This window comes from Bubalus bubalis, chromosome 19, assembly GCF_019923935.1.
Source record: "Bubalus bubalis isolate 160015118507 breed Murrah chromosome 19, NDDB_SH_1, whole genome shotgun sequence".
NCBI classification, from domain to species: domain Eukaryota; kingdom Metazoa; phylum Chordata; class Mammalia; order Artiodactyla; family Bovidae; genus Bubalus; species Bubalus bubalis.
This window is the reverse complement of record NC_059175.1, coordinates 38,013,877-38,030,453: the sequence shown is the minus strand read 5'-3', so window position 1 is coordinate 38,030,453 and position 16,577 is coordinate 38,013,877. Positions and strand designations below refer to the sequence as shown.

Genomic DNA, 16,577 nt, shown 5'->3' with positions numbered 1-16,577 from the left:
AAAGTGGAGAGAATTTGATCTTCTAGTTTTAGAGAGTAAGAAAGTTTTAATAAAAAGTCAGATTTGAACACAACCTTGATAGCGAGTAGAATTTTTAAAGAAAGAAGGGGGGTGGGTTAAGCCACTGAAATTAGCCAACTGAGGCATGGATTTTGTCTTTCCTCTTATATGTCAAAGATAAAGAACTTTCTATACATCCCAGGTGATAACAAAAACTCTCAGACTCATCTCTCACTGTGCTTCATCAAAGTATTTGAGGTATTTTTAATGTATTTAAAAGAGCAACATTTCAACATTTCAAGGTATGAAAAAAAAATCAATGTTCATGATGAGTGTTTTTCTTTTTTTTTTTTTCTTTTTTTTTATTTTATTTTTAAACCTGAAACACTGTATTAGTTTTGCCAAACATCAAAACGAATCTGCCACAGGTATACATGTGCTCCCCATCCTGAACCCTCCTCCCTCCTCCCTCCCCACACCATCCCTCTGGGTCGTCCCAGTGCACCAGCCCCAAGCATCCAGTATCATGCATTGAACCTGGACTGGCAACTCGTTTCATACATGATATTACACATGTTTCAATGCCATTCTCCCAAATTTTCCCACCCTCTCCCTCTCCAACAGAGTCCATAAGACTGTTCTATACATCAGTGTCTCTTTTGCTGTCTCGTACACAGTAATTGTTACCATCTTTCTAAATTCCATATATATGCGTTAGTATACTGTATTGGTGTTTTTCTTTCTGGCTTACTTCACTCTGTGTGTTTTTCCATTCTTGAATTTATATAAGGAGAATGGAGAGAAAATAAGTATAAAATGGTGGGTAGGGTTTGTTTACCAACAATGAGAAATTAAGTTGTCTATCCCTCCTTCTGCGTTGGGGAGAGTATACACAAAGTTTTGTAAGTGATGTATCACCAACAAGATCCAAGAGCAACAATCCCTCACAACTATCCGCCACAACTAAAAGCAGAAATTCATGCTTTTCATGGGAAAAGGACAGTATACAGACAAGATAGTATGAAAATCATCTGCTCCATCCATCCACCCACCACCCCATATCATTCTTCCTTCTCTCCATCCATTTATCCATCAACTCATCTATTGCTCTTAAACTTATTTCCAGTATCCATGTATCCATCCATTTATTTGTATCACTGAAATAGTAGGTCTTTCATTGAGAGAATAAATTACCTGTTGTGCAAAGCTTCTGTCACAAACAAATCCAGACGTTTCCTTATTTCATTTTCAAGATCTCCAGGTGAATGCCAACTGATAACCTGGAATGAGTGTTCCTCCTTTTCTAAATCTAAGAAAACACCAACAGGGAAATATTTAATATGTCACATAACTCAGATCAAAATTAGCATGATATCATAGTGTACTTATTGCAATAATTTTATATATATTTAGATGTTTGCTTTTTGAGTTTGTTCTTGCCCTCTCATTCCTTTAATCATATGACAATACTTATTAAGAACTTTACAAATATTCAGTCACTTTTATTCAATTTAAACTGCTAGAGTTTCCATTCAAAGCCTTTGATTAAAGGTATTCCTCATTTTACAGGTGAGAAAACAAAGATGAATGGGGTGTCAAACAAACTGTCAAGGATGCACACATGGTAAGTGGTATACTTTGTATTTAAGTTATATATAAATGCATATATAATATACATATATTTGTGCACACATATATGCTATGAAAAAAAATTAGGTCAACATACAGTGGGGAGGATTCTGGGAAGATGATAGAGTAGGAAGCACCAAAAATCTCTCTCTCCATCTAAACAACAAACGCACTGACAGAATCTTCTAAAATAATTATTTTGGAACTCATAGTCCATGGAGGGCTTGCAACTTCCAGGGTGAAAAGATCAATAAAATTGACAAATATTTAGCTAGAAATACTAAGGAAAAAAAGAGAGAGAGAGAATACTCAAATTACTAAAATCCAAATTGAAAATGGTGTCATTGCCAGTTATACAGAAATTAGTATTATAAGAAATACTGTGAAAAACTGTACACCAACAAATTGGATAATCTAGATGAAATTTTAAAATTCTTAGAGACATAAAACCAATTAATAGTAAATCATAAAGAAATAGAAAATTTGAATAGATTTATAAGTCATAAGGAAATTAAATCAGCAGTCAAAATCTCTCAATAAAATCAAGTCCTGGATCCAATAGTATCACTAATAAATCCTACCAAACATTTAAAGAAGAAATGCTTCTTCTCAAAATGCTACTCCTTCTCAAATTGTTCCAAAGAGTTGAACAGATGGAAACACTTTCAAACTCATTTTATGAAGCCAGCATTTCCCTGATACCAAAGCCAGACAGTTCAGTACAGTTCAGTCATGCACTCGTGTCCAACTCTTTGCAACCATATGGAATGCAGCACACAGGCTTCCCTGTCCATCACCAACTCCTGAAGCTTGCTCAAATTCATGTCCATCGAGTTGGTGATGCCATCCAACCATCTCATCCTCTATCATCCCCTTCTCTTCCTGCCTTCAATCTTTCCCAACATCAGGGTCTTTTCTAAGGAGCAAAGTATTGGAGTTTTGGCTTCAGCATCAGTCCTTCCAATGAATATTCAAAACTGATTTCTTTTACAATTGACTGGTTTGATCTCCTTACAGTCCAAGGGGTTCTCAAGAGTCTTCTCCAACACCACAGTTTGAAAGCATAAATTCTTCGGCGTTCATCTTTATTTATACTCCAATTATCACATCCATACATGACTACTGGCAAAACCATAGCCTTGACCAGATGGACCTTTGTTGGTAATGTAATGCCTCTGCTTTTGAATATGCTATACAGGTTGGTCATAGCTTTTCTTCCAAGGAGCAAGTGTCTTTTAATTTCATGGCTGCAGTCACCATCTGCCGTGATTTTGGAGCCCAAGGAAATAAAATCTATCTCTGTTTCCATTGTTTCCCCATCTGTTTGCCGTGAAGTGATGGGATTGGATGCCATGATCTTTGTTTTTTGAATTCTGAGTTTTAAGCCAGCTTTTTCATTCTCCTCTTTCACCTATATCAAGAGGCTCTTTGGATCCTCTTTGCTTTCCACGAAGTGTGGTATCATCTGCATATCTGAGGCTATTGATGTTTCTCCTGGCAATCTTGATTCCAGCTTGTGCTTCATCCAGCCTGACATTTCACATGATGTACTCTGCATATAAGTTAAACAAGCAGGGTGACAATATACCAGCCTTGATGTACTCCTTTCCCAATCTGGGAAAGCCAGACAACCACACTATGAATAAAGGAAACCTATAGGCTAATGTCTTTTACAAACATTGATACAAAAGCCCTCAACAAAAAAGCAGCAAATCAAATTCAACAGAATATGAAGAGAATTATACACAATGATTTATTCCTCAAAGGCAAAGATATCTCAGTAAACAAAAATCAATTGATAAAAGATACCAGATTAACAGAACGAAGGACAAAAATCACATGACCAATTCAACTGATGCAGAAAAAGCATTTGATAAAATTCAAAATCCATTCATAATTAAAAAAAAAAAAACCACTCAACAAACTAGGAATAGAAGGAAACTACCTCAACTCTTGAGAGTCCCTTGGACTGCAAGGAGATCCAACCAGTCCATCCTAAAGGAGATCAGTCCTGGGTGTTCATTGGAAGGACTGATGTTGAAGCTGAAACTCCAATACTTTGGCCACCTGATGCGAAGGGCTGACTCATTTGAAAAGACCCTGATGCTTGGAAAGATTGGGGGCAGGAGGACAAGGGGACAACAGACAATGATATGGCTGGATGGCATCACTGACTCGATGGACATGAGTTTGGGTGGACTCCGGGAGTTGGTGATGGACAGGGAGGCCTGGAGTGCTACAGTTCATGGGGTTGCAAAGAGTTGGACATGACTGAGTGACTGAACTGAACTGAACTGAACCTCAACATAATAAAAACTATGTATGAAAAACCAATAGCAAACATTATACTCAGTGAAGAAAGACTGAAAACTTTCCACTAAGGTCAGTAACAAGGCAAGGAGACTTCTTAACTATTTCTATTCAATATAGTACTAGAAGATGTAGCCAGAGTAGTCAGGCAAAGGAAGCAAGGAAGAAAAAAAGGGCATCCAAATTGGAAAGGAAGAAGTAAAAGAATCTCTGTTCACAGATGATGTAATCTTACATGTTAAAAACCCTAAAGATTCCACAAAAAATGTTAGAACTAAAAAATGAATTCATCAAAGTAGCAAGATAAAAAGTTCATACATAAAAATCAGATGCCTTTCTATACTATAAATGAATACTCTAAAATATTTTCAAAAATAATTCCAAATACAATAGCATCAAAAAGAATAAAATACTTGGGATTTAGCTTAGCCAAAGAGTTGAAAGATTTGTGAAGTGAAAACCGCAAAGCAATTTTGAAAGAAATTAGAGGAGACAAATAAATGTAAATACATTCCATGTTCATGAACTGGAAGACTCAGTTGTTAAGATGTCAATACCACCCAAAATGATCTACAGATTCAATGCAATCCCTATCAAAATCCCAATGATGTCTTTTTCAGTAATGGAAAAAAAAAACCCCATCTTAAAACTACTTTGAAATCTCTAGTATCTCAAATAGCCAATGACACAAGCACCCATGCTCAGTCACATCCCATACTTTGCGACCCTATAGACTATAGACCACCAGGCTCCTCAGTCCATGGAATTTTCCAAGCAAGAATACTGGAGTGGGTTGCCATTTAATATTCCAGGGGATCTTCCTGACACAGTGATTGAACCAGAGTCTCTTGCATCTCCTGCATTGGTAGGCAGGTTCTTTACCACTGTATCATGCATAGCCAAAGCAATCATGAAAAAGAACAAAGCTAGAGGAATCACGCTTCCTGATTTCAAAATTCACTAGAAAGCTACAGTAATTAATATAGTATGGAACTGGAATAAAACAGAAATGCAGACCAATATAAAAAAAGCTCCCCAAAACATTTTTGACCAGGGACCATGACCATTCAATGAGAAAAGAAAGTCTTCATCAAGTGATACTGGGAAAACTAGATCTCCACACACAAAAGAATGAAGTTGTCAGTTCCAATTCAAAATGGTGACATACATATTGAATGAAGTAAATCAGACACAGAAGGAGAAATACCATATGGCATCCCTTATATGTGGAATTGAGAAAAGAAATGATGCAAATGAACTTATTTACAAAATAGAAAGAGACTCACAGACTTAGAGAATGAACTTACGGTTGCCCCAGGGGTGGGGGAGAAGACTGGAAGGAAGGGATAGTTGGGAAGTTTGGGATGGACATGTACACACTGCTATGTTCAAAAAGAATAAACAAAAAGACCTACTGTATAGCAATGGAACTCTGCTCAATGTTACGCAGCAGCAGCCTGGATGAGAGGGGAGTTGGGAGCCTCAGCCATTTACATGTATGGCTGAGGCCCTTCACTGTTCACCTGAAGCTATCACAACATTGTTAATTGGCTATACTCCAATACAAAATAAAAAGGTTTTTTAAAAATGATGGTGATGTAGGAGGCTCTTGAACTTCTATTTGATGGCTCCATGAACCCATCATATCTATAGCTACATACAGATAAATTCCCTCTGAAAGAAATCCAGGAACTAGATGAGTGACTATGCATCTGTTGAGCAAAAAAAGAAAACAGCACATCAAAATGGGTAGGAGGCAATGGTGAAAAATTGAAAGTATTTCCCCTAAAGTCAGGAACAAGACAAGCGTTCCCACTTTCACCACTACTATTCAACATAGTTTTGGAAGTTTTGGCCACAGCAATCAGAGCAGAAAAGGAAATAAAAGGAATCCAAATTGGAAAAGAAGTAAAACTCTCACTGTTTGCAGATGACATGATCCTCTACATAGAAAACCCTAAAGACTCCACCAGAAAATTACTAGAGCTAATCAATGAATATAGTAAAGTTGCAGGATATAAAATCAACACACAGAAGTCTCTTGCATTCCCATACACTAATAATGAGAAAATAGAAAGAGAAATTAAGGAAACAATTCCATTCACCATTGCAACGAAAAGAATAAAATACTTAGGAATATATCTACCCTAAGAAACTAAAGACCTATATATAGAAAACTATAAAACACTGGTGAAAGAAATCAAAGATGACACTAATAAATCTGTTCATGGATCAGAAGAATCAATATAGTGAAAATGAGTATACTACCCAAAGCAATCTATAGGTTCAATGCAATCCCTATCAAGCTACCAACGATATTTTTCAAAGAGCTAAAACAAATAATTTCACAATTTGTATGGAAATACAAAAAACCTCGAATAGCCAAGCAATCTTGAGAAAGAAGAATGGAACTGGAGGAATCAACCTGCCTGACTTCAGGCTCTACTACAAAGCCACAGTCATCAAGACAGTATGGTACTGGCACAAAGACAGAAATATAGAGCAATGGAACAAAATAGAAAGCCCAGAGATAAATCCATGCACCTATGGACACCTTATCTTTGACAAAGAAGGCAAGAATATACAATGGAGAAAAGACAATCTCTTTAACAAGTGGTGCTAGGAAAACTGGTCAACCACTTGTAAAAGAATGAAACTGGAACACTTTCTAACACCATACACAAAAATAAACTCAAAATGGATTAAAGATCAAAACGTAAGACCAGAAACTGTAAAACTCCTAGAGGAGAACACAGGCAAAACACTCTCTGACATAAATCACAGCAGGATCCTCTATGGCCCACCTCCAAGAATATTGGAAATAAAAACAAAAATAAATAAATGGGACCTAATTAAACTTAAAAGCTTTTGCACAACAAAGGAAACTATAAGCAAGGTGAAAAGAAAGCCTTCAGAATGGGAGAAAATAATAGCAAATGAAGCAACTGACAAAGAATTAATCTCAAAAGTATACAAGCAACTCCTGCAGCTCAATTCCAGTAAAATAAATGACCCAATCAAAAAATGGGCCAAAGAACTAAACAGACATTTCTCCAAAGAAGACATGCAGATGGCTAACAAACACATGAAAAGATGCTCAACATCACTCGTTATCAGAGAAATGCAAATCAAAACCATAATGAGGTACTATTTTACACCAGTCAGAATGGCTGCTATCCAAAAGTCTACAAGCAATAAATGCTGGAGAAGGTGTAGAGAAAAGGGAACCCTCTTACACTGTTGGTGAGAATGCACACTAGTACAGCCACTATGGAGAACAGTGTGGAGACTCCTTAAAAAACTGGAAATAGAACTGCCATCAGTTCAGCTCAGTTCAGCCTCTCAGTCATGTCCAACTCTTTGAGACCCCATGAATTGCAGCACGGCAGGCCTCCCTGTCCATCACCAACTCCTGGAGTTCATGCAAACTCACGTCCATCAAGTCAGTGATGCCATCCAGCCATCTCATCCTCTGTCGTCCCATTCTTCTTCTGCCCCCAATCCCTCCCAGCATCAGGCTCTTTTCCAATGAGTCAACTCTTCACAAGAAGGGGCCAAAGTATTGGAGTTTCAGCTTTAGCATCATTCCTTCCAAAGAACACCCAGGACTGATCTTCTTCAGAATGGACTGGTTGGATCTCCTTGCAGTCCAAGGGACTCTCAAGAGTTTTCTCCAACACCACAGTTCAAAAGCATCAATTCTTCAGCACTCAGCTTTCTTCACAGTCCAACTCTCACATCCATACATGACCACTGGAAAAACCATAGCCTTGACTAGATGGACCTTTGTTGGCAAAGTAATGTCTCTGCTTTTCAATATGTTATCTAGGTTGGTCATAACTTTCCTTCCAAGGAGTAAGCATCTTCATGGCTGCAATCACCATCTGCAGTGATTTTGGAGCCCAAAAAAATAAAGTCAGCCACTGTTTCCACTGTCTCCCCATCTATTTTCCATAAAGTGATGGGACCAGATGCCATGATCTTAGTTTTCTGAATGTTGAGCTTTAAGCCAACTTTTTCACTCTCCACTTTCACTTTCATCAAGAGGCTTTTTAGTTCTTCTTCACTTTCTGCCATAAGGGTGGTGTCATCTGCATATCTGAGGTTATTGATATTTCTCCCAGCAATCTTGATTCCAGCTTGTGCTTCTTCCAGCCCAGCGTTTCTCATGATGTACTCTGCCATATGACTCAGCAATCCCACTGCTGGGCATACACACCAAGGAAACCATTATTGAAAGAAACACATGTACCCCAATGTTCATCACAGTACTGTTTATAATAGCCAGGACATGGAAGTAACCTAGGTGTCCATCAGCAGACGAATGGATAAGAAAGCTGTGGTACATATACACAATGGAATAATACTCAGCCATTAAAAAGAATACACTTGAATCAGTTCTAATGAGGTGGATGAAACTGGAGTCTATTATACAGAGTGAAGTAAGCCAGAAAGGAAAACACAAATACAGTATACTAACACATATATGTGGAATTTAGAAAGATGGTAATGATAACCCTGTATGTGAGGCAGCAAAAGAGACACAGATGTATAGAACAGTCTTTTGGACTCTATGGAAGAGGGCAAGGGTGGGATGATTTGGGAGAATGGCATTGAAACATGTACAATATCTATGTGAAACAAATCGCCAGTCCAGGTTCGATGCATGATACAGGATGCTCGGGGCTGGTGCACTGGGATGACCCAGAGGGATGGTATGGGGAGGGAAGTGTGAGGGGAGTTCAGTATGGGGAACACGTGTGCACCCGTGGTGGATTCATGTTGATATATGGCAAAACCAATATAATATTGTAAAGTAATTAGCCTCCAATTAAAATAAATAAATTTATATTTTTTTTAAAAATGGGTAGGAGAGACTGAGACACAATCTTACCATAAACCCAAGCCCTGACACAACAACCCACAATTGGGAAGGAACTCACAACTCCCAGCTTCTTTCTGAGAAGCAAAGGGTTTGAACCCCCACATCTGGAGCTCCAGCATTTAAAACCTCTACTTGATGGACAAGCCCCCCAAACCTCTAGATTTCAGAGCATATGGCATCCACAAGAAACACAAGGATATAGCAAATTAAGTAACAGGTTTCCATCTGCTCATGCAGATCCACTATGGCTAACCTTCCCAGACCCCGCAGAGAGCAGCGGACTCATACATCCTCAGTCTTTCCAGAAAGAGATCTATTTGCTTATCTTCAAAGTTCTCATAACTTATTTTAAAAGAAATCCTACAAAACAATATGTATATATTATATAGTATGTTATATAATATATTATTGGGTCTATAACACATGGAAATGTAATATATTGTCAACAACAAAAAGAGCAGTGGGGCTGAGGAAAGCCAAACTGGGCCAAGAAAAAGAATCCAGATGGTACTAACACATAAAATTATGAGAAACACAAATTTAAAATACTAAGTTTGATAGAACAAAAGTTTTACATATATACTTTTCCTCCGTCATAAAAGATATAAAAATAATTTAAGTAATAACTATAACAAAGTATTGTTCAGTCTGTAACATCTGTAGATGTAATGTGTATAACAAAAATACCATTGAAAAGAAGACAATGGAGAACTATAAATGAGTAACAGCTCTATATCTCACTGGAATTAAGTTAGCAGAAATTTAATTAAGCAATTGATTATATATATATATATATATATATAAAAAATATACACACACACACATACATACATGTATCCAGTGGCTTAGTGGTGTCTGGCTCTTTGCGAGCCCATGGACTTTAGCTCACCAGGCTCCTCTGTCCATGGAATTTTCCAGGCAAGAATACTGGAGTGGGTTTTGCCATTTCCTACTCCAGGGGATCTTTCCAACCCAGGGATGGAACCTGTGTCTCCTGCATCTCCTGCATTGGCAGGCAGATTCTTTACCACTTTAGCCACTTGGGAAGCCCACTTGGTATATATGTATGTATATATACATATCTCTTGGCTGCACAGGGCAGCATGTGGGATCTTAGTTCCTTGACCAGGGATCAAACCCACACCCCCTCTAGTGGAAGCACAGAATCTTAACCACTGGACCTCCAGGGCAGTTCCAAGCAGGTGATTCTAATGAGATAAGATGTATATAGTAAGTCCTAGAACAACTGCTATGAAGACCTACAAGACCTTCTAGAACTTACACCCCAAAAAGATGTCCTTTTCATTATAGGGGACTGGAATGCAGAAGTAGAAAGTCAAGAAATGCCTGGAATAACAGGCAAATTTGGCCTTGGAGTACAGAATGAAGCAGGGCAAAGGCCAATAGAATTTTGCCAAGAGAATGCACTGGATATAGCAAACACCCTCTTCCAACAACACAAGAGAAGACTCTACACATGGACATCAACAGGTGGTCAACACCAAAATTAGATTGATTATATTCTTTGCAGCCAAAGATCAAGAAGCTCTATACAGTCAGCAAGAACAAGACCGGGATTTGACTGTGGCTCAGATCATGAACTCCTTATTGCCAGAATCAGACTTAAATTGAAGAAAGTAGGGAAAACCACTAGACCATTCAGGTATGACCTAAATCAAATTCCTTACAATTATACAGTAGAAGTGACAAATAGATTTAAGAGATTAGATCTGATAGACAGAGTGCCTGATGAACTATGGACAGAGGTTTGTGACATTGTACTGGAGACAGAGATCAAGACCATCCCCAAGAAAAAGAAATGCAAAAAAGCAAAACGGCTGTCTGGGGAAGCCTTACAAATAGCTGTGAAAAGAGGAAAAGCAAAAAGCAAAGGAGTAAAGGAAAGATATAAGCATCTGAATGCAGAGTTCCAAAGAATAGCAAGGAGAGATAAGAAAGCCTTCCTCAGTGATCAGTGCAAAGAAATAGAGGAAAGCAATAGAATGGGAAAGACTAGAGATCTCTTCAAGAAAATTTGAGACACCAAGGGAACATTTCATGCAAAGATGGGCTCAATAAAGGACAGAAATGGTATGTACCTAACAGAAGCAGAAGATATTAAGAAGAGGTGGCAAGAATACACAGAAGAACTGTACAAAAAAGATCTTCACAGATAATCACGATGGTGTGATTACTCACCTAGAGCCAAACATCCTGGACTGTGAGGTCAAGTGGGCCTTAGGAAGCATCACTAAGGACAAAGCTAGTGGAGGTGATGGAATTCCAGCTGAACTATCTCAAGTCCTAAAAGATGATGCTGTGAAAGTGCTGCATTCAATATGCCAGCAAATTTGGAAAACTCAGCAGTGGCCACAGGACTGGAAAAGGTCAGTTTTCATTCCAATCCCAAAGAAAGGCAATGCCAAAGAATGCTCAAACTACCACACAATTGCACTCATCTCACATGATAGTAAAGTAATGGTGAAAATTCTCCAAGCCAGGCTTCAACAATACATGAACCGTGAACTTCCAGATGTTCAAGCTGGTTTTAGAAAAGGCAGAGGAACCAGAGATCAAATTGCCAACATCTGATGGATCATCAAAAAAGAGAGTTCCAGGAAAACATCTATTTCTACTTTATTGATTATGCCAAAGCCTTTGACTGTGTGGATCACAATAAACTGTGGAAAATTCTGAAAGTGATGGGAATACCAGACCACCTGACCTGTCTCTTGAGAAATCTGTATGCAGGTCAGGAAGCAACAGTTAGAACTGGACATGGAACAACAGACTGGTTCCAAATAGGAAAAGGAGTACGTCAAGGCTGTATATTGTCACCCTGATTATTTAACTTCTATGCAGAGTACATCATGAGAAATGCTGGGCTGGAGGAAGCACAAGCTGGAATCAAGATTGCCAGGAGAAATATCAATAACCTCAGATATGCAGATGACACCACCCTTATGGCAGAAGGTGAGGAAGAACTAAAGAGCCTCTTGATGAAAGTGAAAGAGGAGTGTGAAAAAGTTGGCTTAAAGCTCAACATTCAGAAAACCAGAAAAGATCATGGCATCTGGTCCCATCACTTCATGACAAATAGATGGGGAAACACTGGAAACAGTGGCTGACTTTATTTTGGGGTGGCTCCAAAATCACTGCAAATGGTGACTGCAACCATGAAATTAAAAGACACTTACTCCTGGGAAAGAAAGTTATGACCGACCTAGACAGCATATTAAAAAGCAGAGACATTACTTTATCAACAAAAGTCCATCTAGTCAAGGCTATGGTTTTTCCAGGAGTCATGTACGGATGTGAGAGTTGGACTATAAAGAAAGCAGAGTGCCAAAGAATTGATGCTTTTGAACTGTGGTGTTGGAGAAGACTCTTGAAAGTCCTTTGGACTGCAAGGAGATCCAACCAGTCCATCCTAAAGGAGATCAGTCCTGGGTGTTCATTGAAAAGCCTGATGTTGAACCTAAACTCCAATACTTTGGCCACCTGATGGGAAGAGCTTACTCCTTTGAAAAGACCCTGATGTTGGGAAAGATTGAAGGCAGGAGGAGAAGGGAACAATAGAGGATGAGATGGCCGGATGGCATCACTGACTCAATGGACGTGAATTTGGGTAAACTCCAGGAGCTGGTGATGGACAGGGAGGCCTGGTGTGCTCCAGTCCATGGGGTCACAAAGAGTCAGACATGACTGAGAGACTGGACTGAACTGAAGAACAACTGCTAAGGGGGGAAAAAAGCTTTTAAAATAGTGAAGAAATTATTAAAGAACTTAAAATACAAAATAAAAAATATCCACTTAATGTAAAGAAGATAAAAAAGGGAGAACTAAAATGGATGCAGAATTAGAATATCAACAAGGAAGCCAAATGTTTGAACACAACTATAAACCAATTCATTTCATGAGAAATAGATGGGGAAATAGTGGAAACACTGTCAGACTTTATTTTGGGGGGCTCCAAAATCACTGCAGATGGTGACTGCAGCCATAAAATTAAAAGACGCTTACTCCTTGGAAGGAAAGTTATGACCAACCTAGATAACATATTGAAAAGCAGAGACATTACTTTGCCAACAAAGGTCCATCTAGTCAAGGCTATTGTTTTTCCAGTGGTCATGTATGGATGTGAGAGTTGGACTATGAAGAAAGCTGAGTGCCGAAGAATTGATGCTTTTGAACTGTGGTGTTGGAGAAGACTCTTGAGAATCCCTTGGACTTCAAGGAGATTCAGCCAGTCCATTCTGAAGGAGATCAGTCCCTGGGTGTTCTTTGGAAGGAATGATGCTAAAGCTGAAACTCCAGTACTTTGGCCACCTCATGCAAAGAGTTGACTTATTGGAAAAGACTCTGATGCTGGGAGGGATTGGGGGCAGGAGGAGAAGGGGACGACAGAGGATGAGATGGCTGGATGGCATCGCTGACTCGATGGACATGAATTTGGGTAAACTCCGGGAGCTGGTGATGGACAGGGAGGCCTGGCGTGCTGCAGTTCATGGGTTCGCAAAGAGTCGGACACAACTGAGCGACTGAACTGAACTGATAAACCAATTATGGATAACAGGCAACTATAAGGCACTCCACCCAACAACAGCAAAATGTATCTTTTTCAAGTGCACAAAGAACATTCTCCAGAACACACCATGTTTAAGCCATTACTAAAACACAATAAACAAACAAACAAAAAGGGTTATTTTCTCCAACATAGTGGGATGAAATTAGAAATCAGAAAGAATTTGAGAAATTCACAAACACTTCAATACGAAAACAGCACTCCTTAAGTAACACCAGTAAAAATGATGGTATAAGAATTTCTAGCCCCATCCCCTCCCAGAAACACCAATCTGAACAACTATTCATGCATGAAAATAACTTCACAGGAGCTAAGGATTCCAGGCAGGGGATCACAGCACCTGGGCAAAGCACAGAAATGAGAAAAAATGTATTTAAGAAGGTAAGAACAATAGATTCATATTACCCACCTTACCTCTCCAGCAAGCCCAGGCAGCCCAGCACAGGGACAGTTACCTTTCCCATGGGAGAAGAAAAGTGAAGTAAGATTCAACTTTACCATGTACCCTGGAACTGGCCCACCCCAGCACAGAACTGACTTCCACAGTCAGAGATGCCTTCCGCGGCACCAGGCTTCCCAGGAACTCCCACAAACCCAGGTCCCTCACCCACCCTGTTGCCTGATAGCTCCCATGGTCCCAGACTCCTAAAGACTCTCACAACTCAGGTTTACCCCAATTATCAGGCCATGCATGTGCCTGCGAAGTCACTTCAGTCATGTCTGACTCTTTTCAAACCCATGGATTGCAGCTCACCAGGCTTCTCTGTCCATGAAATTCTCCAGGCAAGAATACTGGAGTGGGTTGCCATTTCCTCCTCCAGGGGTCTTCCTGACCCAGGGACCAACCTGCATCTCCTGTGTCTCCTGAACTGCAGGGGGATCCTTTACCTCTGAGTCATTGGAGAAGCCTATAGTATCAGGCCAGCCCCTGCAAATCTGGACTGCCGACCAGCTTCCAAAATCCCAGGCTTTCAGCCTATCACAGCACCAGACTAGCCCCCACAGACCCAAACTCTTCTGGAAAACTGAGGAAAGAGCACTCCCAAATTCATCCTGTAAGGCAAGCATTGTACTGATATCAATGCCAGAAAAACACATCTCAAAGAAATCACAGGGCAATATCCTACATGAATACAGATATAAAATTTTAAACCAAAATTTAAGGCAACAGAATCTAAAAATATATAAAATAGAAAATATATCTTGACCAAGTCAATCAATGTTCCCATGAAATGAGGTTAGTTTAACATTTTAATATCAATCAGTGAAATTTATGTTAGTGGAATAAACAAAAAATTATATATTCATACCAATACATAAAGCAAAAGCATGAAATTCAATCTCATCAAAATTAGAAATTATGCTCTTCAAAGATAAGCCATAAACTTGGAGAGAATATTTGCAAAGCTTATATATGATGAAATATTTATGTTTAAAATATATATTTAAAGGACTCTGAAAATTCAGTAACAGGAAAACAAGCTACTCAACTTTAAAAATGGGGAAAATTTGGGAATTCCCTGGTGGTCCATGGATTAGGATTCAGTGCTTTCATTGCCAGAGCGTGAGTTCAATCCCTGGTTGGGGAACTATGATCCTGCAAGATGAGTGGAGTGGCCAAAAAAAGAAAATGGGAAAATTTTGACAAACCATGAAAAGTGAAAGTGAAGTCACTCAGTAGTATCCGACTCTTTGTGACCTCATGGACTGTAGCCTACCAGGCTCCTCTGTCCATGGAATTTTCCTGGCAAGAATACTGGACTGGGTTGCTATTCCCTTCACCAGGGGATCTCCCCAACCCAGGGATCAAACCCAGGTCTCCCGCATTACAGGCAGATGCTTTACTGTCTGAGCCACCAGGGAAGCCCTGATAAATCATGTATTACCCATATATCACCAATGAAGATATATGGGTAACAAGCACATAAAAAATGCTTAGCATCAACAGTCATGAAGGAAATGCAAACAACAACCACAACTAAATACAACTAAACGCCTACACAAGAATGGCTAAAGTTGAAAAGACTAACTATACCAAGTATTGACAAGGATTTGGTACACATGGAACTTGCATTCTCACTTTTTGTGAGAAAGTAGAATGTTACAACCATTTTAGAAAATAGTTTGACCATTTCTTAAAAAGTTAAACATACACCTAATGCTGCTGCTGCTACTACTGCTAAGTCGCTTCAGTCGTGTCCGACTCTGTGCAACCCCATAGACAGCAGCCCACCAGGCTCCCCCATCCCTGGGATTCTTCAGACAAGAACACTGGAGTGGGTATACCTAATGCTACATACACCTAATTGTCACTGCATTCCTAGCAATTACTTCAGAGAAAAAACAGCACATGTTCACACAAAGCCTTGGTCACAAGTGTCGACAGCAGGTTTATTTTTAATAGTGCAAAACTGGAAACAACCCTAATGTCCATCAACAGGCAATTCAATAAACATGCTGTGATGATCTACGCAATAGAACATTACTCAGCATAAAAGAGAATGAACTATTCAGACACACGATGTAAATGAATCTCAAAATAATTATGCTGAGTAAAATAAGAGTAATTATGATCAAACTTATGTAAAATCTAGAGGATGCAAAGTAACATATGGTGACATATTAGCAATTGACTGGCAATGAGAATTGAAAAGTAAGAAGAGAGGACCAGAAGGGGAAACTGCAAAAGGACATGAGAAATATTTGGGGGTAAGAAATATATTTTGCTATCTGAATTATGTTGGTTTCACAGTTATAGATATACTTGTATATATATATATATATATATATATACTTTAAATATGTGCTGCTGCTGCTGCTGCTGCTAAGTCGCTTCAGTCGTGTCTGACTCTGTGCGACCCCATAGACGGCAGCCCACCAGGCTCCTCCGTCCCTGGGATTCTCCAGGCAAGAACACTGGAGTGGGTTGCCATTTCCTTCTCCAATGAATGAAAGTGAAAAGTGAAATTGAAGTTGCTCAGTCATGTCCGACTCTTAGCGACCCCATGGACTGCAGCCTACCAGGCTCCTCCATCCATGGGATTTTCCAGACAAGAGTACTGGAGTGGGGTGCCATTGTGCAGTTTATGCAATATTACTTCAAAAATGTTTTATAATGAAGATAAGGAATTTCTGTGGCCAAGAGGAAGTAACAAGATTATATTTACT

The 16,577-nt window shown here is 39.2% G+C and overlaps 1 protein-coding gene across 1 annotated transcript in view; it reads right to left on the bottom strand.

Moving 5' to 3' along the window:
* The window catches only part of LOC102397927 (UDP-glucuronosyltransferase 3A1-like), a 39,971-nt gene that overhangs the window by 17,005 nt on the left and 6,389 nt on the right, over positions 1-16,577 (bottom strand). Inside the window, exon 3 of the mRNA XM_006074885.4 lies at positions 1,195-1,309. Within this exon, the coding sequence (XP_006074947.3) occupies positions 1,195-1,309 (115 nt within the window). The remainder of the gene's footprint in view (positions 1-1,194; positions 1,310-16,577) is intronic.